This window comes from Ips typographus, linkage group LG9 (genome assembly GCF_016097725.1).
Source record: "Ips typographus isolate SLU linkage group LG9, UJ_Ityp_2.0, whole genome shotgun sequence".
In the NCBI taxonomy this organism is placed as follows: domain Eukaryota; kingdom Metazoa; phylum Arthropoda; class Insecta; order Coleoptera; family Curculionidae; genus Ips; species Ips typographus.
The window spans coordinates 4,794,056-4,821,844 of record NC_138430.1 but is presented as its reverse complement, the minus strand read 5'-3'; the positions used below and the strand labels follow the sequence as shown (position 1 = coordinate 4,821,844).

General features: G+C 36.6%; 3 protein-coding genes across 11 annotated transcripts in view; 2 read left to right on the top strand and 1 right to left on the bottom strand.

Moving 5' to 3' along the window:
- The first annotated feature begins 29 nt into the window (after positions 1 to 29).
- Positions 30 to 5,494, top strand: bor (ATPase family AAA domain containing bor). Its single transcript, XM_081986258.1, has 8 exons — positions 30 to 376; positions 868 to 1,135; positions 1,828 to 2,034; positions 2,091 to 2,248; positions 2,307 to 2,557; positions 2,617 to 2,848; positions 2,935 to 3,317; positions 4,718 to 5,494. The coding sequence occupies exons 1-8, from the start codon at positions 160 to 162 to the stop codon at positions 4,901 to 4,903; spliced, it is 1,902 nt and encodes a 633-aa protein (XP_081842384.1). The 5' UTR covers positions 30 to 159; the 3' UTR covers positions 4,904 to 5,494.
- Positions 5,495 to 6,242: 748 nt separating this feature from the next.
- LOC145733450 (E3 ubiquitin-protein ligase RNF166-like) lies at positions 6,243 to 7,375 on the top strand. Its single transcript, XM_081986276.1, has 2 exons — positions 6,243 to 6,487; positions 7,038 to 7,375. The coding sequence occupies exons 1-2, from the start codon at positions 6,440 to 6,442 to the stop codon at positions 7,245 to 7,247; spliced, it is 258 nt and encodes an 85-aa protein (XP_081842402.1). The 5' UTR covers positions 6,243 to 6,439; the 3' UTR covers positions 7,248 to 7,375.
- A 1,034-nt stretch (positions 7,376 to 8,409) lies between these two features.
- cno (adherens junction formation factor afadin) overlaps positions 8,410 to 27,789 on the bottom strand; it is a 46,948-nt gene continuing 27,568 nt past the window's right edge. For 5 of the 9 annotated variants that reach the window (XM_081986239.1, XM_081986247.1, XM_081986245.1 and 2 more), the window contains 20 exons: positions 24,370 to 24,575; positions 24,007 to 24,084; positions 23,713 to 23,871; positions 23,405 to 23,575; positions 23,091 to 23,346; positions 21,251 to 21,406; positions 20,862 to 21,159; positions 20,616 to 20,807; positions 20,423 to 20,559; positions 19,978 to 20,299; positions 16,462 to 16,624; positions 16,275 to 16,406; positions 15,558 to 16,216; positions 15,357 to 15,510; positions 15,091 to 15,298; positions 14,536 to 15,031; positions 10,532 to 10,704; positions 10,229 to 10,476; positions 10,021 to 10,174; positions 8,410 to 9,961 (listed from right to left, as the gene is read on the bottom strand). In XM_081986239.1, the coding sequence (XP_081842365.1) occupies positions 9,635 to 9,961; positions 10,021 to 10,174; positions 10,229 to 10,476; positions 10,532 to 10,704; positions 14,536 to 15,031; positions 15,091 to 15,298; positions 15,357 to 15,510; positions 15,558 to 16,216; positions 16,275 to 16,406; positions 16,462 to 16,624; positions 19,978 to 20,299; positions 20,423 to 20,559; positions 20,616 to 20,807; positions 20,862 to 21,159; positions 21,251 to 21,406; positions 23,091 to 23,346; positions 23,405 to 23,575; positions 23,713 to 23,871; positions 24,007 to 24,084; positions 24,370 to 24,575 (4,689 nt within the window). In that variant the 3' untranslated portion in view covers positions 8,410 to 9,634. Of the gene's footprint in view, positions 9,962 to 10,020; positions 10,175 to 10,228; positions 10,477 to 10,531; positions 10,705 to 14,535; positions 15,032 to 15,090; positions 15,299 to 15,356; positions 15,511 to 15,557; positions 16,217 to 16,274; positions 16,407 to 16,461; positions 16,625 to 16,915; positions 18,837 to 19,977; positions 20,300 to 20,422; positions 20,560 to 20,615; positions 20,808 to 20,861; positions 21,160 to 21,250; positions 21,407 to 23,090; positions 23,347 to 23,404; positions 23,576 to 23,712; positions 23,872 to 24,006; positions 24,085 to 24,369; positions 24,576 to 27,789 lie in introns of those variants that run through there. The other 4 variants (XM_081986241.1, XM_081986240.1, XM_081986242.1 and 1 more) reach the window with 4 other exon arrangements.

Below are 27,789 nucleotides of genomic sequence, written 5' to 3'. Positions count from 1 at the left end.
TGTCAGATTAACACGGTCGATCACCACTAAATTTAACCTCAAAGTTGAAAGTCTCATGTTCGTGGGTTTGTGTCTCTTGTACTGAGTTTACATTTGGACTGATTTCCAGAATTTTCGTTCCGAAACGGCATACTTGTGGAAAACCAATAATCAAGAAGAATGTCGTGGATATTTGGCTACGGACGAAATAAAGATCAGGGACCCGATTTGGCTCAGATGGGCCTCGGAGTTCCGGCCGGAGCCGGCGGATCTGACGGGGGCCCACCTCAAGAACCGAACTTAACGAAGGCTGAAAGGAGACAAATGGAGGCTTATAGGTTCGATTCGACCGCTTTGGAGCGAGCCGCTCAAGCTGCCAGGGATTTGGAAAAGTCTAGTAAGATTGCATCTTTATAAGGTTATGTAATTGGCTATGATGTATTGAAGAGTCTAGTTGTACTAGTAGTAGATAGTGATTAGTTAGTCAAAATAGTAATAGATATAGTAGTAGTAGCTGGATAGTGTCTTAGTTATCATCCAGTTTATAGGCCAATAATTTCAAAAACAATAGTAGTTTTGTAGTTAACTACATACTATAGAAACATAGTTGTTTGGGGTGGAGATCTAATTAGGTTGTATTATTTTGTGTTTGAAAGAATATTCAATTAAATGAATCTAAAATCATGCTGATTATCATAAAAATTGCAGAATGCTTATCTGGTATTTTTAAATTTAATGAAATGATATGTCTGATGAATTCAACATCTCTTTTTACTTGTCTGCATTGTTCTATACTTTGAATTTTTAAAAAATATGTTTTGATTGTTTTATAGTAAACTCTTCAAACAATAGATAAAAAAAATCAAAATCAAACATTTTGGCTTATAGGGCATGCTAAAGAAGCACTTGAATTGTCTAAACAACAAGAGGCTACCAAGCAAATAGAACAGCAGGCTAAAATCAAAGAATATGAGGCACACATTGCACAAATGCAGATTGAGGGCAAAAGGGCGGAGGCGGAAGAAAAACGGAAGCTTTTGCAGGAAGAAACGCGACAACATCAAGCCCGCGCGCAATACCAGGACCAGCTAGCCAGAAAACGCTATGATGATCAGTTGGCTCAGCAGCAAAGAATGAATGAAGAAAGTTTAAGAAGGTAAGTTAGTTTAAGTTGATTGCCTGTACAAGTATGGTAATTCTTTAAAAAAGGACCAACAAAAGTGTCATTTCTAGTAATGTAAAGTGGGCATCAGTGATATTACTGAATCCAACCTTGTTGGCCACACCATGGAAAATTATTTATTTTGATTTTTTGACAGTTTTCCTTGAATTTTTCAGTTGTAATTTGAATGTATTGATTTAGTTGTTATTTTGTGTAGCTGTATTTGTAATTTTTGATATTTCTGGTAACTGAAAATGCTTAAGTATTAGCAAGTGCATACAGCAGCTCATTTTTGGGTTAATGGAATATTTTCAGGTGAAAAACAAAGAATAAACTTCTGTTTTACCTTTAAGATTCATTTTGGAAGTAAGTAATTATATTATTTTCTTTTGTAAAATTGTATTGTATTTACAACGCATTGTATGCATTTTAGTATCTTTTATGTGATATATGGAGTTATATTCTCATCAAAATGAAATTGATAGGTTTATCTTAGAGAAAAACCACATTTTTGCAATGACACAGGGCAAAACCAAGAACTTTTCCTTAATCTGTCAGTAACAAAAAAAAGTAGTTTTACAAAGGCACTTTAAAAATATGTCTGGTTCAACAAAAACAAATATTTTTAAATCACAAACATAAGAGAATGACAAAGAGCATAATTTTTTCATTTGATTTCAATAAAGACAAGAAGAGTCAGTTGCCAAACAAGAAGCAATGCGCAAAGCGACAATCGAACATGAAATGGAGTTAAGACATAAAAACGAGATGAAAAGAGTAGAAGCTGAGCTTCGGGCTAAGGCCAAAGTTGACAGAGAGAATCGCGATTTAACATTGGAGCAAATCCGATTACGGGCTCAAGAAAACCGAGTTACCGTTTTAGAAAGTATAAAGTGAGTGAGAGTCTTGTAATTTTTTTACTGTATAAACTAAAGTGGGACATCTTTAGAACTGCAGGTACTGTAATTGGTACTGGTGCGCAAGCCATGTTAACTGACTGGAATAAGGTACTTACTGCAGCTGGAGGGCTTACTCTTTTAGCTTTAGGTGTATATTCAGCAAGGGGCGCCACTTCTGTTACTGCTAGATACATTGAATCTCGTCTTGGTACGTTTTTTCTTTTATTCTTAAAATGACTTTCTATACAGACAGTTTTGATGTTCAGGCAAACCTTCATTGGTTAGGGAAACGTCCAGGTTTTCATTGCTTGAAGCTGCCAAACACCCAATAGAAACTATTAAAAAAATCAAAAATAAAGACGGGGACGTTCTGCACGGAATAGTTTTAGCACCTAAATTAGAAGAGAGGTTAAGAGACATAGCGATCGCCACTAAAAACACCAAACACAATAAGGGAATGTACAGGAATATTTTGATGCATGGCCCTCCTGGTACTGGTAAAACGATGTTTACCAAGGTTTGTTAAGGATTAAGTCATCATAATTGCGTGGAAAAAATGGTTTTTTTTGGTGTTAGAAATTGGCTAAACACTCGGGAATGGATTACGCCATTTTAACGGGTGGTGACATAGCTCCGATGGGTAAAGATGGCGTCACTGCGGTGCATAAAGTGTTTGACTGGGCAAATAGCACTAGAAAAGGATTGTTGTTATTTATTGATGAAGCCGACGCCTTCTTGCGTAAAAGATCTTCAGAGAATATTTCAGAAGACCTGAGAGCTACTCTTAACGCCTTTTTATACAGAACAGGTATATAAACTGCTCGTCAAAATGAATGTAATTTTTCAGCGACTCCCCAAAAAGTGTCTTAACTTTGTTTTTAAAACAACTTTCAGGTGAACAGAGCAACAAATTTATGTTGGTACTGGCGTCGAACACGCCCGAACAATTCGATTGGGCCGTCAATGATCGTTTGGACGAAATGGTCGAATTTTCTTTGCCCGGTTTGGACGAGCGCGAACGTTTGATTCGTCTCTACTTCCAAAAATTCGTGCTGGAACCGGCCACTGAAGGAAAACGCCGTTTGAAAGTCGACAATTTCGACTACAGTGCGCTCTGCTCCAAAATGGCGGAGATGACGGACGGAATGTCCGGTAGAGAGATCGCTAAATTGGGCGTGGCCTGGCAGGCAGCTGCCTACGCTTCCGAGGACGGTGTCCTGACCGAAAAAATGGTGCTGGACATTGTCGAAGATCACGTCAGGCAGCACCGGCAAAAGGTTTGTATAGCAATATCAGTTACAGGTTTACTAATTACACCCGGAAGCGGTTAGGGGGTGACAAAAATTCAACTTTAACCTCCCACATAATCCCAAATTAAAACTGCGGCCCCACTTACAAGCTTAGTTTTACCCCATACAGGAGTAACATATTTTATCTCACTTGCCTTGAACAAGGACCAATCAGGTATCAAAATGAAATCAAGGTAAATTTTGGAGAAAAATGGGGAGTTATTATTGGTCGACTACTTAACAATTAAAAAAGTTTGTTGTTACAGCAAACTCTGGGTTTCTCTAAGACTATTCAAAGGAAATTATAAGCATCGTTAGGCCGAGTTTTTTTGCTACTTAATCCTCTAATTAACTTTGATAAAAGACTTTTTTGAATTTAAAACATTTTCTACGTGAGTATGTAATATACTATTTATGGTCAACCCGGTTTTGACAGTGGTTATGACTTAACCAGTTTTTTTTAAGATCACGGCCATTTCCGCCACTTTGACATGTTTTATTCAAACAAGTTTTTCCAAAGTCACATGACTTTTTTCCCAGCCGTTTTGATTTGCCTTTTTCTAAAATTTTTTTGCTTTTTGTTCTGTGAAAGTCACGTGACACACAATTCCACCATGTTGACCACTTTTTAGTACAATGTCACATGGCTTTTGTCGGCTATTTTGACTTTTTTTTTTTTCATTTAAAATGTGTGTGATATACAAATAAACCCAAAAGTTACCCCAAAAAGGAGATATGGTAACTCTTGGGTTTACAGCAAGCACAATTTTTGGGGTTGGTCTTACTTCTCGTCCACGTCCCTCAAACCAGCATTGAAGTGAGGAGGAACTTGTTTGACGATCGTCTAAAAGCTGTACAGGGTGTCCCAATAAGCCGTGCACGCGGCTGTTCCTCGAAAACTATACGTAGTATGGCTACAAGACATTTTTGTCATTATTAAATGTGGCCAAGAGAAAATACTGAAAATAATTTTCAGCTTTCTAAACTCACCGCTAGGGAGCGTTTCGATACCACTAAAATGAAAAATGACGAAAAACTCTGAAAATTGAAATGGAAATGTATAGTAAAAATCTCATAAAAGTTATCCCCTATTTTCTACGAAAAATTATCCTATTTAACTTTTTTTCTATCTCTTCAAATAAAGTGGTGGGAGTAGTTGAAAGTTTGCTTTGAAATAAATGAAATATCTCGAAAACGGCTAATCGTAGAGACTTTGTTTTTGCGGCATTTTAAAGGGCATTTTCTGTCGATAGAGGGCGTTTTTACAAAAATTGTACTTTCATCTTCCTATTACTTATTCCATAAGCAATCAGATTATCTATCGTTCACCCCCAGCAATCCGTGACTTTCGTTCGGATAAAATTATACATTTCATGAACTCTTTTTAGGTTGAATGGCAATCAGAGCAGGAAAAACGAGAGTCCAAGAGCATATACCATTCCGAGAAGGAGGACTCGTACGTTCCAGTGGCGCCAAAAGCAATTAGCTACAACGCCCCTCTGGCCATTGAGTATCCGCGCAGCACCGAAACGAAAACATCGAACAATAAAAGCCAAACGAAAGGGAAGAAGTAGATGATATTGCGCTAAATATTCTGTACATTCATAGCATTTATGTAAACAAAAGTTCGGGGTGCTTTGTTGTTGAACCACTTGGTTTTCTGTCGGTTACCCTTTCAAACGCACCGAACTTGGAGTGGTGTAAATTTCTTCTTTTCCTGTGTTTTTAGGTGGAAGAAAAGAGTGGCATTTGTATGTTTTTGCTTGAATGGCATCTCTTTGTGTGTGAAATGTTATGGTTCTTATACAAATTTGGGGTCTAGAAAGTTGTGTGTGTTTACGCCTACTTTTATGTAGTTTTCAAAACTATATCCAGAGGACTATCGCCAACATATAAAAGTACAAAACTAATTATTTGTGTAAAAAAAGTCGGCGAGTCAGATAGAATTAAAATCTTCACTACCGGTTTTTACGTTTTTTAAACAAGACCGAGGACATATTGTGATATTTTGGACGTGGCTGTGGGATGATACGTCTCTTATTTGGTCCTCTCCAGGCGTCCATTTTTATATTTTTGTTATTATGTAATAATATATTGTTAACTCGAAATTGTGAAACGTAAATAACGTGTTTTTCTTTTTGATTAAATTTGATAAAAAAAATTGATACGAATATTTGAATAACAAAAAAACAACAACCTAGAGTCACTTAAGTGATAGCACAGAGTGAAGTTTACTCCTAATATTTGGCGCATTCGCCAATTGTCAAGAAAACTGAATTTGCCACTGATAGAAAATCCAATTTTTGCAGAAAACCTGGCAAAGAAACAGAAACACAAGGATGTAAATTTCAGGTACTTACTCCTGATACTCGCCAAATTATCGGGGGTAATTTGTATTTATCTTTACATACAGAATCATAATAGTATACAGGGTGTTTCAGAGTTGTTGTGATAAAAACCTAGGGAAGATTCTCCTGGCAAAATCCAGAAAAAAGTTCAAGACAACATGTGTCCGCAAGTGCTTTATTCTCCAGATACAGGGTGTTCAAAGTTTGTCTGCTCAAGTGTTGCTTAAAAAAACTGGTGCAAACGCTGTTGCTGTTTTGTTCAATAATTTGATATTTTAAAAATAATCGCATTGCTTTTAGGGGCGCATAAAAATGATTTTTATTTTTTTATTCGAAAATTGGGCACCCTAGGAAAAAATTAAAAGAGCCCTTTTCTCTTCAGAATTGAACAGGAAATAAAAAAATCATTTTTGTGTTGAAAAAAACCAGTGTCACCAAAATTTCGTTAAAATATCTTGAGTGGATTATGTTATATTAAAAAATTTTATTTTATTTTTGAAATTTTGAACACCCTCTATCTCGAGAACAAAGCACTTGTGGACAAATGTTCTCTTGAACTTTTTGCTTGATTTTGCCAGGAGAATCTCTCCTAGGCTTTTGTCACAACAACTCTGAAACACCCTGTATTATACATAATTACAAGCACGGAATAATATTTTCTATACGAGTAATACTTATTTTATTAAATATGTGTATATTTGAACCACGTATTGTCATCAAAACCCGTTTGACCAGTTTCGTAGGAACAACTGCAAAAAGAAAATGTCGGACCAGAATCCAAGACCAGTAAAAGTACAAGATAATGGACAAGTAAGTAAAATTTGCAGTAACATTGTATTTAAAAAAAAACAAAAACTGTATTAAATTGTATGTAAAAACTGTATGTAATACAAGGCAATATTAAATGAATGCTATAGACTAGAAATATTCAATGTTCAATAGTAAATATCTCAAAACGACAATATTCAGTCAACATGATTTCTGTATTGGTAATAAAACTATTCCTGGATGTTCAACAAAGCTGAAACTCAGTTTTACAGTAGCTAATCAACCACTTTAAAAGAAATTTGAATTTTTTGGGGTCAAAATTTTTTCCTTCCAAAAAGCATTTTTATATAATTCATATTTCTCAAAGAATCAGAAAAAATCTGTTCAACATTTTGGTTAACAAAAAATAAAAACTTGGTGGACGGGATTGTTTAAATGCGGTACATAAAATTAAGGATCTACTGGACGCTGTAGACTAGCCGAAGCAAGAAAATAAAAAAAAATAGCACCAGTTTGTCACTGGTTTTATGTAGCTGCGACAACGTTAGAATCCCGAAAATATTTTGAACGATATTTTTTTACTTTTTTACAGGTCAAGGATAATAAAGCGTCTGATAGAGAAAAGCTAGAATGTCCCATTTGTTTTGAAAGTTTATTCTCGAAACCCGTCAAAGCCACCATATGCGGCCATCTATTTTGTGTGGAGTGTTTAGAGGGTTTGGCTGCTAAGGCTATTGGATTATGTCCTATATGTCAAGCCCCGTTCCACAGAAGGGGTTTAAGAAAAGTTAAGCTGCGCTGAGAAAAACTCAAAACTTTTTCTATTATACTTATGTGTTAATTATAACTTTTACAGAGTGTGTAACATTTTTTTGCCAATCAACATCTCTAAAATATTTATTATTAGAATTATTTGTATAAACGTCAAAATATGAATATATAGTATTTGATAAAAAAAAAATGACTATTTTTGGATTAGTCTCAAGATCGAAAAGCACCATAGCACTTCCAAAATAATTCCTTTCCTTCCTAAGGCTCCTGGCAACTTTAAAATATTCTTGGACAGTTTAGAGAACTTGTAGGAGCTTCTGGTCATTTCTAGGACGTTTTAAGTAGTATTTGAAGGTTTCTGGCACTTTCAAAAAAATTCTAGAAACTCCTGGCAACTTCAAAATATTCTTGGAAGGTTTAGAAAACTTGTAAAAGCCTCTAGTCATTTCTAGGACGTTTTAAGTAGTATTTGAAGGTTTCTGGCAGTTTCAAAATAATTTTAAAGGGTGCTGACAACTTCATAATATTCATGGAAGGTCTAGACTTGTAAAAGCCTCTAGTCATTTCTGGGAGGTTTTTAGCAGTATTTTAAGGTTTCTGGCAACTCCAAAATAGTTCTAGAGCTTCCTGGCAACTTTAAAATTTTCTTGGAAAGTTTTGAAAACATTTGGAAGCATCTGATGGTCACTTCTAGGTCTAGGACGTTTTCAGTAGTATTTGAAGGTTTCTGGCACTTTCAAAAAAATGTTAGAAGCTCCTGGCAACTTCAAAATATTCTTGGAAGGTTTAGAAAACTTCTAAAAGCCTCTGGTTGTTTCTAGGACGTTTTAAGTAGTATTTGAAAATTTCAGACGATTTCAAAATAATTCTAGAGGCTCCTGGCAACTTTAAAATATGTCTCAAAGGTTAAAAGGAACTTGTCCAGGCCTCTAGCAGTTTTTTTTTTATCTGGCACTTCTAAAATAATTTTAGAGGCAACTTCAAAATATTCTTGGAAGGTTTAGAGAACTTTTAGAAGCCGCTGCTCAATTCTAGGTTTTATTCGCCCTATAGACTGAAAACATGAGTTTCCAGCATGTTGTGCAATATTGTTGCGATACAAATGTATCCAGTGGACTCGTACCTTAAGTGAAGACTCAGAACGACAGAAGCATCGTTTATTTAGTTAATTTATCGAAATAATACTCAAAAAGGTAAGTATTTCTAAATTCCTAATTTATTTTGAAAGGAATAGACATTACATAATTTAACAGATCATAATTTTGTTTTAATAATACGATATTTATTAATAATAATTCATCTCTAGGTCATAAACAAAGATTCAGTATCTTATTATTCTTATGATAATATACATATTTCATTTGTTTATGTACATAATGCTACGAAATATTGACATAAATACAGAAAGATATTGCTTAGAAAAGGAAGTAAAAAGTGTAATAATTGTAAAGTAATAACTAAATATCAAATAATTATTATTATACATAGAAACAAAATGACAACATGTGAAGTAAGTCAAGGAATGCCTTCTGGTAGCTGTTTTATTTATTAAATGTCAAAATGTGTATTTTGGAAACATTTTAGTCACTTCTAAATTGGTCCTTAACGTCTAAAAAAGTATTGCTTAGTACAAAATTAAGGCCATTAAAAAGCCTCAACTTTTAAATATAAATAATCATCGCACACCTTAATATCTTCAAAATACTGTATTAAACTGGAGACGATGCTGTAATTTTAGCGTTTAATAAAGTTTTAAATTTTAACAATAAATACGTTTTTTTTTCAAATCACTATCTAAGTCACTACGGTTCGTCATACAGAACGAGCTGTAACTGGTCAGTTCTAACTAATTAATTAAATATATTGTAAACATATTTTCGTTTTGTCTTTTTTGTTTAAAAGACAAAACGTAAATTTGTGTTTAACTTGCGTGGTCTCAAGCATGGACGGTAGGGTTAAGAAGATATGGTCAAAACTGCTACGACTAATTTTTGGTCCTATTACAGCGTGTTCAATAATTATTAGTTATTTATGACAAGGAAGTTTCGAAGATTCGAAATCCTTTTACTTTTTTTAGGTCCCTCGAAGAAAAGTCATCACAAATAGTAGTAGTAGTTGCTTTGTTTGCAGATCAAAACTTTCGGTTTAAAGTCGATTAATTTTAAACCTTAAAATTCGAGATATGTTTTGTAAGTAGTCCAGCTTGCGTATAAACGTGTAAAATTTGAAAATAGTTAAGTTTCTTCCAAGCAATCAATTCCAAGTTCCTTATAATGGTCCACTTAAGAAAACGTCAGACTAGTTTTATAAATTCTTGTGTGTGTGTGTCACCGACTCGAATACAAAAATAAACGCTTTCTACAACTTTCTTCTTCTATTAAATTGGTCCCTGTAACTAACCACCAGTTCGGGTCGGTTTTAATGTACCATTCCAGAACTTGGCGGCGAGCCGAGGTTATCGATTTCCCGCTGAGCACGACTGATTTTGCTTTTGTCTTTGGGCGTTTCCCGTTCCCCCGTTTCCATCGCAAACATCTTCATTTTCTCCTTGAAACTGAGCTTTTCGGGCACTGGAGTACACTCGTTTTGGGTACGTTTTTGTTGTTCAGCCAAACGTCTCGCTCTCGGGTCTCGGTAGACTTCTTGGGCACCGATAACGCCCGGCGTTGCAGTCGGTACGTTTGGGCTGGCGTCGGTCGGCGTTGTGGGGGATGCCAGCATAGATTCAGCTTGTCTTATGAAGCTCTGCAATGATTAAATTATTTGATTGGCTAGTTTTAAATTTTGATTCTTGTTGGACTCACATTTGGATCCTCCCGTACTGTGTCTTTGATGGGCAAAGAGTTGGGCGCCTGTGTAGGAGATTGAACGGCATTCTGTGTGGAAACTGGATCAAACGACACCCGTTTCCCAGCGCTTTCTTTAGCTCGCATTGACATAATCGCGAAACTAGACCCCCTGAAATCATATAATATTCTGAATTGACTGACATCCACTAATAAAGAGTTTTACCTCTCTGGAGGTGGGGGAGCCGGATGTTCAATGGGTGAAGGCGGACGTTGATTGGTCGATTCTCTTGTGTGACTTTCTCGGTTGATGTGATTGGCCGTTGATGGTGGTGACGCCTGCCCACCTGGCTTCAGAATAGAAGTCGGGGGAGTTTGCGAAGGTTCCAACCTACTGGAGACGGTGGTCGAAGGCACTGTACTTATCACGGTTTGACTGGACACCGGTTGGGGCATAAGAGGGATTGGAGACTCCTTTAAATAAGTTAGTTATTAAAAAAACAATTTAATTAATATTTTTAGATTGTACTTTTTCCGTCTCATCGTCGTCTTCACCTGCCGCTTCTTGAGCCCGTCTCTGGAATTCCCGTTCCAGTTGCAACACTCGCAACTGCTCTTCCTGCTGAGGTGATCGGTATGGTAAGGACATCAGCTCGCGAATTTGTTGCTCCTGCCACTGTCTGGCTGCTTCTCTTCGAGCTTCTGCAGAGTAGAAAACTTACTATTCTCCGTTCGTTTTAAGGTTTAACACACTTGTACAACCCTCTGGCAGTTTTAAAAAGGTTTTCAATAGCATTTAGATATCCCGAACTTTCGAAATGGTCATAGAGGCCTTTGGGAATTTAAAACAACTCTGGGAAGGTTTAACACACTTATAGAATCTTCTGACACTTTTTAGAAGATTTGCAATAGCATTTAGAGGTCTATAGAATTTTCAAAATGGGTCTAAAGGTCTCTGGCAATTTAAAACAGTTCTGTGAAAGTTTAAGACAGTTGTAGGTTGTAGAAGACTGTAACTTTTCAGAACATTTTTAGTAGCATTTAGAGGTCTTTGATACATTCAAAACAAAACTGGGAATGATTAAGACACTTGTAGAAGCCTCTGGCACTTTTTAGAATATTCAGTAGCATTTAGAGGTCTATAGAACTTTCAGAATAGTTATAGAGGCCTCTGGCGATTTAAAACAACTCTGGGAAGTTTTAAGGCACTTATAAAATCCTCTGGCACTTTTTAGAAGGTATTCAATAGCATTTAGAGGTCTATAGAACTGTCTTGAAAATAAGGATTTTTTTTTTCAAGAAAATAAAGAAAATTTATTTATTTAATTTATAGAAAAAGTACATTTTTGTAGGGATGTCAAGTGTTTACCATTATAGTTAGTTTTAGTAGCATTGTATGTAGTTATTAAGAAAATTAACAGTAGTACTTGATGAACTTCAAAGGAGGTGAAAAAGGTGGTACGTGGAGGTAGAAGGTGGGAAAAAAGGTTTTTTTTGTTTGTGGTTGTTGATTGTCAAGAGAGACTTTTAATGAGAGCTGGAAAGTCAGTTTTCTAAAAAATTCGAGCAAAAATCAGACTATTGAAGATCAGGGGATCTTAGAAAGCTGTTTCCTTCCGGAACGGAAGTGACTGAGTGTAATACCGAGTGCTACCAGCAATTGTACCGTCTAGTCCACGTTATGACATGGAGCAGATTGTGATAGAGGACCTATTCCAGAAGTGGTTAAATCGATAACCGAGGAGGCCTCCCGGCTGTTACCGAGATACAGACCTTTGCAGTTAAAAATCCACCTCAACGGAAAAGAAGAAGATTGGTCAACTGACGGTTTATTTTGGACAATTTGGACTCTTTGACGAAGAGTATTAGTTGTAAGTAGTTTGTAATTTTTTGTATTAAAGATATTTGTAGTTTCAATGATATATTTAGAAGCAGGATTTTTAGGTAGAAAGTAAGTTAGATAGGTTTAGTTATTTACCTTAAAAATAACTTGGCATCCCTATAATAGAATTTTTATTCAAGCTTATTTATTTAAATTTTCTTTATTTACTAGAATATTAGAATGAATGGTCAGGGTGAATCTGATGCCAGTTATGACGATATTATCATGCAACTAGGAGGTGAGGGAGATTTGAGTAAATCTCATCTTCAGGATGATAATAATCATGACAGAACTTGGCCATTTTAAACAACTCTGGGAAGTTTTAAGGCACTTATAGAATCCTCTGGCAGTTTTTAGAAGATTTGCAATAGCATTTAGAGGTCTATAGAATTTTCAAAATGGTTCTAAAGGTCTCTGGCAATCTAAAACAATTCTGGAAAAGTTTAAGACAGTTGTGGCTTGTAGAGGACTCTGTAACTTTGCAGAAATTTTTCAGTAGCATTTAGAGGTCTTTGATACATTCAAAACAAAACTGGGAATGTTTAAGCCTCTGGCACTTTTTAGAATATTCAGTAGCATTTAGAAGTCTATAGAACTTTCAGAATGGTCATGGAGGCCTCTAGCAATTTAAAACAACTCTGGGAAGTTTTAAGACACTTATAGAATCCTCTGGCAGTTTTTAGAAGATTCTCAATAGCATTTTTCGCACATTCAAAACAAAACTGGAAAAGTTTAAGACACGTAGAACCCTCTGGCACTTTTTAGAAGGCATTCAATAGCATTTAGAGGTCTATGGAACTTTCAGAATGGTCATAGAGCCCTCTGGCAATTTAAAACATCTCTGGGAAGATTTAAGACACTTACTGTTCTCGCGGAGTGAGTTTACCCGTGCGTCACAAAGGCTACGTCATTTATAATCATATGAATCAAATCAAGTTTTCGTCAACAAACCTGTTGTGTTCATATTATAGAAAAGGGCGGGTCTAAAGCTTCGTCACGTTTAAAATTTTGCGTGTATTGTCAGTCAGAAAGTAGAGATATTTGGCTGCAAATTTGCACTAAAACAACCTTATACCAAAGCAAATTAAAAGTATCTTGACCAACATGTTTTATTTATGAGAAGTCTCCGTTTGGATCATAGAATTCCGTCTAAATTTGAAACCTAATTTATTTACCAAAATTCGCAGAGATGTATCACCAATATGTAATATTTCTTTAACTTTAAGCTCTGGATTTAGGTTCTGGATGGTTACATGTTTTTCTAAAATAAATACAACAAATAAAAATTCCATAAGACATTCTGAGTGATGCTGTAGTATCTCATATGTCATTTTCAGGTTGCAATCCACTTATTTTATTTTAAACCCGCTAGAACATTTTAGACGCTCATTTTATTTTTTCTATGAATTTATTATTAATATGTTTGAAGAAATTTTTATGAAAAATCTATAATGCAACTCAAAAATCTCAGTCTCTGGAAACAATAAAATGTTAATAGATGTTTCTTACAAAAGTAGATATATTTTACTATTATTAACATACTATCCTTGTACATATCATATAATGTATTTCGAACATCAATTTTAATGCTTTCAGATAAATCAGTGATTTTGGCCCGTCGATAACGTCTCGATTTACGTTTTCTAGGTGAGGAAATCATAAGATTACTTGCTTGCTTTTTCCGAATCGAATAAACAGTTTTGCGGGAAATTTTTAAAGCAGCTACAACCTTCTAGTATCAAAAAAAAAATACATCAGGAAGAATATGTAAGATCTTAAAATTTCTTATTTTCTTTATGAACAGATAATAAAGCTTCTAAAGGTCCTTCATTGGTTTTTTCCAATTCAAAATATTCACAAAGGTTAAGAATTAATTGCTGGGCTTGCCTGTGGAGAATTTTTCCAGGCATTTTCTAAAAAAATACTGTAATAGTAAGTAATTCGGAATTTAGGAAAAACCAAATGGCTAAATAAAAACCATAACAGACACTCCCACTTTTTTTTCAAAACAGGTTAGTAATTGTGCCAATTTTGGTTAGATCGTGACAGCCGACATAAAAATATTATGAAAGTACTTACAGAATGTTAAAAGCGAATCAATAGCTCTTAAAAGAACTGTGGTGGTGTGGTAAATAGGAAACTTTATAAATGATTAACAACACAAAGAAACGGAAAAGAATTAATAGTAAACAAATCAAATAAATTTCGATGGTTTTCAAACTGACAATGACTGACATAGAAGAGCTAATCAGTAAATGTTTTTTTTTGGAAGACATTCACTTAGATAATTACCTTTTCTGAAAGTGAACAATAGACAAGGATGAAGTCAATAATGCATGTCTACTTCTAAATCACAGGGGGATGACGCACGGGTAAACTCAGTCCGTGAGAACAGTATATAATCTTCTGGCACTTTTTAGAAGATTCGTAATAAATAGTATTTAGAGGGTTTTGTGGCACATTCAAAACGACTCACGCTGTTGCAAAAAAACTCTTTGCCAAACTGGTTTACTTCGTAAGGATGTTTAGATGTTCAACCTTGGAGTATTTTTATAAAACGTGTTAACATCTAACCACAAACATAATACGCAGCGGTAAACACCTACTCAGATTATAATTAACGCCAAAATTTGACTTTGTAAAACACTTACCTTGTTGTCTTTCTTGTTCTTCTCTTGCCCACGGATCCCTGGGCGGTTTGCTCGAACTAGGCGGACTGATTGGATACAACGCCATTTTTGGGGGATCTTGGTTGGATGCCGTGTAAGTAGCAGGGGCATCGCCGTGCGAGAACAATGGATGAGTGCTGGTCGGTGGAGGTGCCGGTGGACATTCTTCCTTCTTATGCAACTTGTGCAGGTTGTTTTGCGAACGGTACGTTGGAGAAGTCGGTCCGTGTGTTTGATAGTAATTCTGGTTACTTGGATACGTTTGGTTGTTGTAGCTGTTTGGAGATTGTTGGACTTGGTGATTTTGATAGGTCGGATTTATTGACAGGTTCTGCATTGATTGAGCCATTTGGGTGTTGTAGTAGTGTTGTTGTTGTTGGGATTGGAAGTATGGATTGGGCGGTATTTGAGTTAAAAGTCGGTTTTGAGGTTGTTGTTGTTGCTGCTGCTGTTGCTGTTGTAATTGCCTTCTTCTCACCTATTCAAAAAAATAGGTGTATAGGATGAGTTAGAAGTGTATTGTAGTCTAAAACACACCTCTTCGCCCATTTCAGCTAATTTAGCTTGACCTCTAAGGAGACGGTCCTCGTTACTCAAACGATGTTGATGTTCTTGACCAGGCCGTAAAGGTGGGTTAATGTCGGAAGCCCGAATATTGCCACTGCTAGCGTAGCGCATCATTTCTCCTTGATGATGATGATGTTTCAGCATGTCGTCGCTCTTGGAATTCCTAATTTCCTGGTGTCTATAATAAAAACAATAGACTTAAACATTTATCACACCAAAAAAAAACATGAACTGACCTATTCAGATCGTCACCGCCTCGATTATTCTGTATTTGAGCTTCGGATATCCTGACATTGTTTGTGCTTGGATACCTCATTATTTCGTCAGGCCTTGGACCGTGAGACTGTCGTAAGACGTCTTCGCGAAGCAACGTTTGGGTGGTTGGATACCCTGCAACTAGACTGTCAGCAAACATTTTATCAAAGTGTGCGATTTACCTTTCTGTTCGACTCTACTCTCCATCCTGTCATCATATTTTTGACCGTTACTCAATGTTCCAGTATTCACACTTGAATTATACATCATTTGTTGCTGTTGGGCTTCCCCTTGTTGTGCATACCCGTTTGCCCCACCATTATTTACTGAATAATGGTTTGCCTGACCGTAGTTTGTGGCACTACTGTGCGTCGGAGACGGGTACGATTGGTTCGAATTGTCGTAGGGTGAATTGTACTGAGAGCGGTTTAATTGTTGTCTGGCAACTTCATCCCCAAGCGAACCATGATAATTCTGAGGCTGAGTTTGTTTGAGGTAAGTTTGTTGTTGTTGTTGCGCTTGTTGAGCTGTCTGTAAATTTAGTTTTATATGAAAATTTAGCTCAGACTTGTTTGAATACGTTCCTACCCCGTGATACTGCGGTTGGGGTGGTCCCCCGACGTTCGGATAACTGCCAGATATTCGGGAATTATCTTCCTGATGAAGACGCTGCATTGAGGGTGGACTTTTAAGGTTGGGAATCGATTGATGCAAATTAGGCCGACCGAAATTTGGTTGAGGCTGATTTTGCGGATAATAAGCCGATGAAGGACGTTGTGAGTTTGGTGGGGATGTGATGGATGATTGTAGAGAGTTTTGTGAAGAGCGCAAGGCTGAAGTTCTACAAAAAAACGTCTCAATAAGTTGTTTCATTATCAAAATTGTTACAGTAACCTAACCTGTCACCTAATTGTTGTGGGCTGGGCACTTTATTCCTATAAACGCTGAGATTCTGATAAAAACCACCGTCTTGCTGATTGAGGTTGTGTGTGGAGCGACTTCGAAGGCCCGCAGGACCATTTGGGTTGCTACTTAAAAAAATAATGAGACCACTCTATTCAAACTAGTCAGAAAATACCAACTTACCCCTCAGCTAGGAAATTGTTAGGTTGGCTTCCCACACTTCTAGGTGGCTGTTCTTGACTGGGCGAATGGATTTGATGTAAAGCGGGAACGGACTTAGAAGAAGGAATAGAACGTTCCGAGTCCACCCGAGAAGGCAAATCACGTTCAGACATTCGCCTGGGACCTAAATAACATAAAAACACTCTAAGTAAAGTAAGATGGCGTTACTGACAGTTTGAGCAATTTTAAGTAGCAAAATCATGTTTGAATAAAATTTAAAAACACTCAAACTAGAACAAACGCTACGATAAACAAGTAAGGGGGTGCTCCAACTAAAATTTAATTAAGCAAATAACATAACGACAAGAAATACAAAAAAATAATAGAAGTAAAGTAGTGCTCTCGATACAGTATCGTAAGCTTACGATGAACAAGATAAGCGGAGCCAAGTATGGAGGAAAAACCGGCTGCTAACCTAGCAGAAGCTGGTTGCTGCTGGCCACCAAAGCAAACGCCATCCCGATGTTTAACCACAAAAGGATCATCGTTGTGAGTGACGGTCTGGCAATTTAGGCAGTAAATTGACGTTTCCGGCATAGTGTTTTGTCTTAAAAGTGATTTGAACGGAATTTTGTAAGTGTGTTGTGTTAATCCAGTCAGAGAGTACTGTTTAGCAAAGCCTGGCCGTTGCGGTGGCATGGCCGTTGGTTGTTCGTCAGTTTCAAAATTGTCTTGAAAGGAATTATCATTTTCGTCAGCAAAATACACTTTAGATGTTTTAACGCATTTAGAGTCTGGTAACTGTTCATCCTGAATCGACTCCAGAATATTCTCCTCACTGATACAAGCGCAACTTTTAGCTTTGCGAGCTTTTTTCGGCGAATCTGTAGAGTTTTTCAAAATTGGGCAATTTTTCTTAGCATATTTGCAACATTTTTTAACTGGCTTTTTGGGTTTAATGTCCGAGCAGCTCTTCCACGTTTTAGGCAGGCACTTCTTTTTTATCACTATAACCTTGGGGCTTTTCGGCCTCTGGCCATTTTCAATGCTTCTCAGTCTTTGCGTTTTCCTATTCACTATATACGATTCGGGAAACTTTTTAGGCTTCCGCATTTGCGTTAATCTTTCCAAACTATCGCACCGAATCAACTCACTATTTAACGGTTTGTCAGTTTGTATCACTTCGCTGTATCTTCGTAATTCTAAGTTTGTTTTGTTGTTACGAGTGTTTATGTTGGTGTTTTCTTTCAATGACTCATTAGACAAATTTTTTGTAACATTACAATCATCAAGTGCTTCCCGGCTGTTTTTTAAAATCCCCTTAAGTTTTAAGGGACTTGTTTGCTTATTGTGGTTAAACTCCACGTTGAAGATGCAGTTTTTATATTGGCACTGGTGTAAAAAGTCTTCCTCTAAAATTGTAGTAGCAATTTTAGTGTCCGAGTTATACTTCCCACAGACCAGCAATTCATTTGCTTTATTTTCATTTAAATTGGGTTCTGAGCAATACCGTTCACTTAACCCTACCTCATCTCTCGCAATACTCTCTATATTTTCGGTGCTTCGTGCTCTAACAAGGTTCAAATTGAACTCACTCTTTGAGTCCGAACCATTTAAACTCCAATCGTGCAACAGCTTTAAAATCTCCAATCTTTCATATTCGGTTAATTTATTGTTCAAGTTTTCCTCGCTGACACTTTTACTTCGACTACTAACAAAGTGTTTGACTTTGTTGAGGGCTGGTTCACTAACGGCCCTGTTATCTCTTTCCAAATCTTTGGCATGTCGAATTTCAAAAGGGCTTTTCCAATGTTTTAAGGATGTATCGGGATCGATTTGGCTAAGATCTAAATTAGATTCGTAAATGCAGCTGTTAATTGATGAAGTTGAACTCGACAAGTCTATGAGAGACGTTGAGGTAGCTTTTTGCCGGGACAATTTTTTAGTGCCGATACTCAAAAATTTGTCTGTGTCACAAATACTGCTTATATCCACACAACTCCTGTTAACTTCTATAGAAAAACTTTTATTCTGCGCAAACTCTTGAGCTTTACTTTTAGGTTTCACGTAGGCTTCAACTTTCTGAAGTTTCATGGTTTGACCACTTTCGTCGTAGGTCAACGTCACATTTTTCGGTGACGGATCACTAAAATCGGTCACTTGCAAATTAAAAACCGGCTCATCGGTTTGAATTTCTATTCTGGGTATGACGAATTTACGTTTTTCCGTCTTGAACAAACTATCGTCAGAATTGAAAAACACCTGACTTGTGGGTTGGTGTATTGGTGGAGTGAATATTACGTTGCTGGGGTTCGAATACAGTGAATCGTTCGATCCCATTGGACTTCTCTGATTGTAGTTATATTGGTCGTAAGAGTTGTAATCCTGAAGGTGAGCTGCATGAAATTAAAGGAAACACTAGCATTAGGGGAAATGCTAAACCAAATTTTAGCTAAATAGTTGTTGATTACACGTCAAATAGTCGGAAAGGACCATTGAAAGCCAAAATTTGGGCTTTTTTTTAGCAGGAGCAAGAAATTTTCCGTGTTTTTGTCAAAGTGAGGTTTTAGAATGGTCAAAAGATCTCAAAAATAACCAAACCAACCCAAAAGGTAGGAAGATACAGGGTGTCAAAGTTTCATTTGTTTTTCAGTTTTTTCTAAGTAACTCCTACAGTTTTGAGCTCAAATTTGAAACACTACTAACTCCCTAGAGTCTACATCGTTAGACGAATTAACTGATGTTATTTTTAATTACATGTTGTTTTTGTATAACGACCTGTATCTCCAAAATTATACGTTAGCAGAACTATGTTTATACGAACTTTTTTGCTTAAAATTGGTCAAATATTTACCCCCTAAAGTTTGTACAAGTACTTAATAAACACCTGGTACAGGCTGAGCCAAATTAGTGATGCATGTATCTTTAGAAATACAGACTCGGTTAATTACTCCACCGTAATTTCTTTTATTTGTATTTCCTCATTTCTTAATATAAACTAATAGTTATTGAAAATAGGCAACATTAACATCAACATCAGTTAAGGTAACTTGATCAAAATCTTGGGTTGGCTTCTTTAAAGGTCATCCTAGAACCTCACATTGGCAAAAACACTCAAAATTCTTTTCGCCGACTAAAATATAGGCCAAATTTAGACAAAAACTCCAAAAATTTGACATTTTTTGATTCCCCAGAGGGTATGCCAATTTTCGACCATTTGGAACCCAAGAAACCTAAGACAACACTTTTTTTTAGTCCAAACACGACCCCAATTTTGTTTGAGTAACACGTAGTACAAACACAGTTTCATTTAATTCTCTGATTAGATATTAGAGAATTTAGGATACAAACTTTCTTGGTATAAAATCAAGCTTACTGTAATTAACTAATCTGGCTAACTATAACCACCTAGCAATGTTTAGTGTATACTTTCCCCATATTTTCAAAACTCTGGAGTACTTAATCCAAAAACTCAGTTTGACTGATCAAAATAGAAATATTATTGTAATCCACACGAAAAAGTAAATAAGCACTTACCTCTTTGAGGAGTGGGACTGGGTTGTTGTAACAACGACGCCAAACCGTGATAAACGGCGCCACCTTTCGCTACTTCCAGTGTGACAACGGTGCCGGTTCTCACCAAATATTCGGCCGCTTTTTCCTGAGTTATGCCCAACAAAGATTGTCCGTCAACGGACAGAAGTTGATCACCTGCTGCCAATCTACCATCGCGGTCAGCAGCACCGCCAGGCACTACCGATTTTATGTAAATGCCTAAACGTTCTTGACCCGCCCCTTTTGCTGCTACTATAGATAAGCCCATGCCGCCTCCGGCTTTGTGTAATCGAATAACTTGAACCTGCAACGTGAAATAAATCCATCAATTTTTATTTATTTGCTTTTATGCTGGTAATACAAATTTATATATCCAGGAAATAAAAATAAATTGACTTTTTTTAGTATCGTCATCCCGAATAATTACCTCCGGCTGGGTGGAACTTAAAGCGCTCGGAGGCCTAGGCACATTCATGTAAACGGTCCAGAAACCGGAACTGGTCGGTTGGGCCGCTAATCTACAAAGACCGGCGGCTTGTAAGGGGTGTAGAAAATCGGCGAGACCTGGAAAATATTAGCAATAAAACGAAATTTCAATTCAAGTTTTCACGTGGACATACCAGGTGGTACACCCTGTACAACATCACAGCTGAATCCGTCGTCGGGCAAAAGAAGCTGAAGAGGAGGAGCTGGATCTTCGTACAAGGTCACTTCTCTTCCTTCAGCTCGTGCTAATTCGTCAGCTACACCTTCTGCAGCTTTAGCTGCTTGTTCCAGAAAAGCGGGTGAAGCTAATTTCTCACCTGACTCAGCTAAAAAGTAACTACTTTTTATACAAACCTCTTTAAATGGGTCAAACTACTGACCTTTGTATTGCATAAGAAGAGCACCCAGCTGCATTGAATTGAGTTTAAAGCAAACAGCGCTAAGATTAGCCAAATCTTCGGGCGTGTACTTGTTTGCCTGTAATAAATGAGCGCACTGTACAATTTTTGCCAAATGACACTCGGCAGCCAATTCCAGCCCTTGCGACTCGGCCCAGACTTGCAAATTACGCAGACGGCTCGCTAATTTATTGCCGAAATTTCTCGTGCAAAGATTACTGTTCGATATCACATTTGTCAACGCCTTGGCCGATATCCAATGAAACAATTGGGAGAAAAGCTAAAAGTGCATTAAAACGTATTAGAACAAATGAAAAAGAATAGTGTTTACAGAATAAGACCGTAAACAAAAACGTCACAATATAACTCACCTGTATCGTTAATGCGGCGTTTACCCTACATTTTCGTAACAGGTTCATTGCCCCACTCAAAATATTAATGACTTCCCTGGGATGATCGTCCCCCGTAACCGACATTAAATAGGCCATGCCGGAGTTCAGTTCGTCTGTCAGACACGCGACAAGATTCTAGGAGAGAATAAAGTTGATCATATATCAACATTGAAAAATACACATTTCATAGTTAATAAAAAAAATGCATCTAACGGTATAATAATATGGTTTGGCTTCTATAGGACTTCAAACTGGACTAATGGACTAATAACACCAAACTGTTTTTTTAAAACTAACTCCAATTCTGCTGCTTAAGTCGTAGTTTATATAGATTTTTATTTAGGTTTTAAAATCAAAGAAAAATTTAAGCTTAAGCCCTCATTAGTAAAACATTTTTTCGATAAAGTGAGGTATGACTTGCTCATAGAAACATTAATAAAGAGAAGAATAGACCTCAGAGACATAAGAATAATATCAAACTTATACTATGGTCAAAAAGCAGTAGTACGAATAGAAGACATGACATCAGAAGAAATAGAAATACAGAGAGGTGTTCGTCAAGGGTGTATACTATCACCAATCCTCTTTAATCTGTACTCGGAGGACATAATAAATAGGGCACTTGATGATCAGAACATAAACATTAAGATCAACGGCATGACAATAAATAATCTGAGGTATGCTGACGATACAGTTATTCTAGCTGGAACATACGATGATCTGCAGACGCTAATTAATAGAATGGTCACGGTAAGCGAAGAATATGGACTATCACTGAACATAAACTAAACAAAATATATGTTGATGACAAAAACAACTCAGGACATTCGTAGGATATACGTAAACAATCAACCTATTGATAGAGTAAGAGAATACAAATACCTAGGCACGACCATTAATGAAAACAACGACAGCTCACAAGAAATACGAATCAGAATCGAACAGGCCAGAAGCACATTTATAAAAATGAAAAGGCTTTTCTGCTGTCGGGATCTAAACCTGGAACTGAAAATACGACTAATGAGATGCTATGTGCTGTCCGTACTGTATTATGGGATGGAAGCCTGGACGCTGAAGGTAACCGAAATGAGGAGACTGGAAGCGTTTGAGATGTGGGTATACCGAAGAATACTGAGGATTTCATGGGTAGACAGAATAACCAACGTGGAAGTGATGAGACGTATGAATAAGGAGAGAGAAGTTATTACGACAATTAAGGCCAGAAAATTGCAATATATGAGACATGTCATGAGGGGGGAAAAGTATCGAATATTGCAACTTATTATGCAAGGAAAAATCGAAGGAAAAAGATCTGTGGGGAGAAGACGTAATTCATGGCTGAAGAACCTTAGAGAATGGTTTGGTTGCAATAACAACGAACTATTTAGAGCTGCGGTCTCAAAAAAAAGAAGTAAAAAATTTATTAAACCTCCTTTATGAGTTTGTCAGTATGATTCTGGCTGGCGAGACAACGTCAATTTGAATTTCCCATAGATTAGAAAAACAAAACTTCACTCCGTGTTTGCTTTAAACTGTATTAAGCTCCGCGTTAACTTTGCAATTAATTAGCCTTAACATACAACAACTGGAGAACAGTAATGAAGTCTTTATCTAGTGCTAATTTCCTGAAGTTGCCGGCAGGAGGGTGTGTTTACACTACGGTTTAACTGCTGAGCATCTCAATAAAGTTACCGGCAATGGTGAGTATTTTTTTTGTTTGTTAATGGATTTCGCCATTTTCGCCCACGACTATTCGATGACGGACTGGGCAAGTTTGTTTTTTCTTGTATAAAATATAAAAAAAACACTGTGTTCTTACCTTAAAAGCCAACTGAACAGCATCAGCCAATGTGTCCTGGGCTTGCAACGAAAAAGCGCTGACGTGTCTGTCACTTTTGAGAAAATGAAGCAATTCGCTGGCATTGGCAAGCCAAAAAGCCTGCGAAGTTTTGTCGGTACTTCGATCTTGTACCGTGTGACGTATAAGCATAGCAGCATGTTGTAGAAGTAAGGTGAGCTTGTGGGCCCGTTCGGTTGGTGTTAGTTCCGGTCGGTAATGAGTCGAAGCTCGATATCTAAAAATGAAACGTTTATTAATACTTACAATATTAAATAATTGAATAAAACATTTACCTGGCACATAAATACAGTGTATAAGCCGGTGCTAGCCTGAAGGTGGGGGTTGTCACGTCCAAGTGAGTGATAACGCGGGCCAAAAACAATTCTTGAGGATCTTCTGGAAATTCCAAAACCGCCGGTAAAATTGGATCTTGTCCTCTTGGATATCTCTCCATTCCGCTCAATCTAAATAAACCACATTTTTATATTTTCAGACAATAATCTATACAAACAGTTGTTTACAATTTCATCATTTCACAAGGAAGTTTTGGTTTCTGGGATGAAAGCCAAATAAACAAAACAAGCAAACAAAAAAAAAATACCTATTTTCCGATCTGCTATCGGACCCCAAAGATCTATTATCTTCTCGAGCGCCACTATTAGTGGACACTGTCTCCACATTTCCGTCAATATCAAAAGTGGTTTCAATGTTTTCCCTGGAACCCGATGCTTGGGTGGGACTAAGTGCACGAGGAGACCGGCTAAAGTGGAAATTAACAAACAAAATAAAACCAAAAATAGTGAAAAAGTGTTATTAAAGCAGAACAAAGCAATACTAAAATTTACGTATGGTAGTGATGGGTATCTTTGACCAAAAACATGAAGAAATACGTTACCTTTCGTAAATACGACTCTGATTATCTATGTTTCCTAAAGGATGTCGTGTGCGATCTTCCTGAGCTGGGTCTACGAATCTAAAACAACCAAACACTCTAGTGTAATGCTTTTGTAGATTAGTGATCGATTCTCTGATAAAACCAGTAAATGATTGCAAGTTCGGTTTGATAAGATAATTTGTTTTTTTGAACGTTTTATCTTAATAATATTACATCATTCAAGGAGGTATTAAGAGTATCAATATTGGTTTACTCAGATTTACTCAAGAAAATTACAGTTTAAGGCAAATATGAAATGTCCATACAGTTGACTATTCAAATAACCAAAATTTCAGTTTTAATAATGTCATTTGGTAAACTCACTTGTAAGTGTTGCTGTTGCCAAACTTCACCAAGTTGCCATTGGTCAGGATTGTGGTCTGATGAATCCGTTGCCCGTTAACGTAGGTGTGGGCGTCAGCGTGACAGGGAGTCAATGACGTCACCCCATCCGAGTTGGTTATGACGCAATGACGCGGTTGAATATGAGGACCGTACAGCTGCAGAGCTATACCGTTGGCAGATCCAACCTAAAACACATAATATACTACTTTACGAGTATGTAGGTGAGGAAGAGCAATCAGTGTTGTCTATTACAACATATAAACCAAAAGAAATTTCATTTAAAGTCGACTTTTATTGCACAAACTGGAGCACTGCTCTGGTTTGCCATACAACGTATGTATTTCCGCCAAATGGAATCCCTAGAGAGATTATTATAACGGCTAGAAGCGCATAAAAGCTATAAGGGAGGAGGATTACAAATAACGTAAATATCATCAAAAGCGACAAAGAATTTATCTGCATTTGCTTTACTGGTAAACATGCGCCAGATTCGCGACGAGATTAAATTAATTTTTTACTTTTTGTGACTGGAGAATAAATTCCCCTAGAGGGATTAACTCTTGTTCCGGAGAAAATAGAAGAGTAAAATGAAATGTAGGAGCTCTGTGTCGGATGAAAATCGCTTTGGTAAATTAGAAAGATGATAGTAACTGACATCAACAAATTTCTCTTCATCATCTCATTAGTGTCTTTTATTTAGTTACTATAAGGAGTCACACGTTTGCGTGTAAAAAAGTTATAACTTACCCTGCTACTCGTTATAATTAACTTAGTAAAAGTAACGATTTGTTGTCGATCTGATAAAAGTAATAAATATCAATTATTACCAAGTCTATTATAAAAAGCTAGATAATCTGTAATTAGTAATAAAACGCTTTTTGTTACTCGAACCTTCCTCCTTACCTTGAAAAAGAGTATTAAGGTTCTGTTATTGAAACATCAAAAAAGCATTAAAGGGACCGTTTAAGCAGTCTCAACATTCTTAATTAACTGCGCGTGAAAACCAGGTTAACGCTAAAAGCGCTATTTAAACGCTCTATACCCATTTTTGAGCCACATTTTCGTTCCTTTCAATCTGAAACGCTGATAGGCGGAAATTACATTTGTATTGTTAACGAAAGTCAACCAGCACTAAAACAGATACAGATGATGATTGTTATTGCATTAAAAATAACTCATTACAGTGTAATATGTAAATAATCGAAATTACTACAAACCTAAAAATAACTTGTATTTCGAAACTTTAACCGTTTTCACCCACTGACTCTCTAGGGAAAATCTCAAATGCCTGTCGGTGACAATTTCCAATTACAATATTATGGAAATGTTCAAAATTAATTAAACGAACGGCCAAGAACTGATCCTAATTGCTATTTGAACAGTGAATAATTGTTCCAATCGGTCTGAAATTGAGTGATGACTAACCTGCCGTACAGAATTCAAGTTTAAACTGTCATTAAAAATAAAACAGCCTGGTACGAGACTTAAAAAGGGGCGTGTAAAGCAACTTCACTGCAAAGTGCTTGAATTTCCCTTTAGTTTGAATAGGAAAATTACCAATTCAAATGTAGACGTTAACTATTTTACTCAGAAAAGCAACTTAAGTTTTCCAGCGCCAACTCTTACCTCGTTCAAGAAAATCAGTGTTAATTTTGTGACACTTAGAAACAATTTTCTACCGACAGCACACTTACAGCGAAGAACACCCTTAAACGGTTACTAACGCACTTAATTGAAAGCTCTAGCACTGAAATTTAATTATAAAAATCAATTTAGATAACATGCAGAGACGAAAGCGCACAAAGCCCAATCTAATACAGTTTATGCTTGTGGAACACAGCGGCGTATTGTTTTAACGCCACGATTCCCTCGGGAACCAGCAACGGCGTCATTCTGGAACTGATAACGTTCATTATTGGGTTTGTTTTGGACTCTACGTCAGCCATAGCGATATGGAATGACATGAATAAAACTCGATGATTTCCGTAAATTCTATTTCAATATCGTTTAGATCTGGTATACTGGCAGGCCTAATTGCTTACGCGCATTCACCATCTATCCAGATGATAACTCAATCTATGTAGCCGAAAGAAACAAAATTGTTTGTATTTTAATGTTTCTAGTGCCTTTTAAGCATTTTCAACGAGTTATAACTAAAATTTGTGCCGCAGTTCTAAATTTTATGTTTATTTCCTGCGGTATAGAGCTGCAAAAGAGCTCTTAAGCTCTCTATTGCGTTGCCCCATATACATTATGCTGGCTTTTTAAAGTGTTATTGTCATTTATATAGTTCGTGGCTGTAAAATATTCATTGTCCGGATATTGCTGTGTTTTTTACCTTATAATACTAGTTTTTTTTTCTGTGTGCGTGCGTTTGTGTATAAGCTAAAATCAAATCAATAAATCGATTGTTTTGTTGTTACTCCCCATAAAGCGGCATTAGAATAATGGATCTCTAATTCCTATTTGATTAATTGTGTAATTAATCTTTCGCTCTACCATGTATCAAATATTAATAAGGAAGCATATAGCTCGTTTCTTTTGATCATTCAACTATATTGTATACACTATTATTATACAGGAAAGAAAGGAGAATTAACAGCTTAATTACCTCCACGACAGGGATGACCCTTTCCGGCTCAAATGTCTCGCAATCGCCTTAAATCCGGCCTAGAAGGCAAGATACCCTACGAAGCTGATTTAATTCCCTTTGAAATTGATGTCACTTGACCTTTCTTTGCTAATATACATGTAAGGGTGAAGTCAAGTCAGTTTGATATATTATAATGCATTTGTGATAGTTTGTTATTGGTCAAGAAAAAGCAACAAGCTAAAACTACCCACTCATCCAAAGAGAATATTCTCTTCTCTATGAGTGATGTGTATGTAATATCACTACTATCTCTTTTTCTGTCATTTGTCAGCTTGGAGGAAAAGTTGTCACGTGCTTAATGCACAATTATCATGTGACAATGGCAAACTCTGGACAGTGCTTTTTGAAACGAGTATACGACCAATTGGTAAAATTTTCCTGAATTCATTATAAAAAGCACAAGTGCTATTCAAACTAAACCATTTTCATCCAGCAGTCACGCAGAACACTAATTGTAACCTATTGTTTCCGCAAATAATAATAGAATACAATACGTTAAAAGGAACAATATCTCAAAATACGGAAAGCTTGTAGCGCGCTTAATCTATTGCCAATCTGTTACTAAATTAACCCCCACATGAATAGGTGCCATTTTAATTAAAGGAAAGCGTAACATTTTCCGTGTTAACTTGAGGGCTTAAAATCCGTGGGTTTGTTAACATGCTAATTACAGTATTATTTTCGGTTTGGTCACGTGCATGTAAATTTTTCTTGACCGCAAACTGTTACCCCAACACTAGTTTACA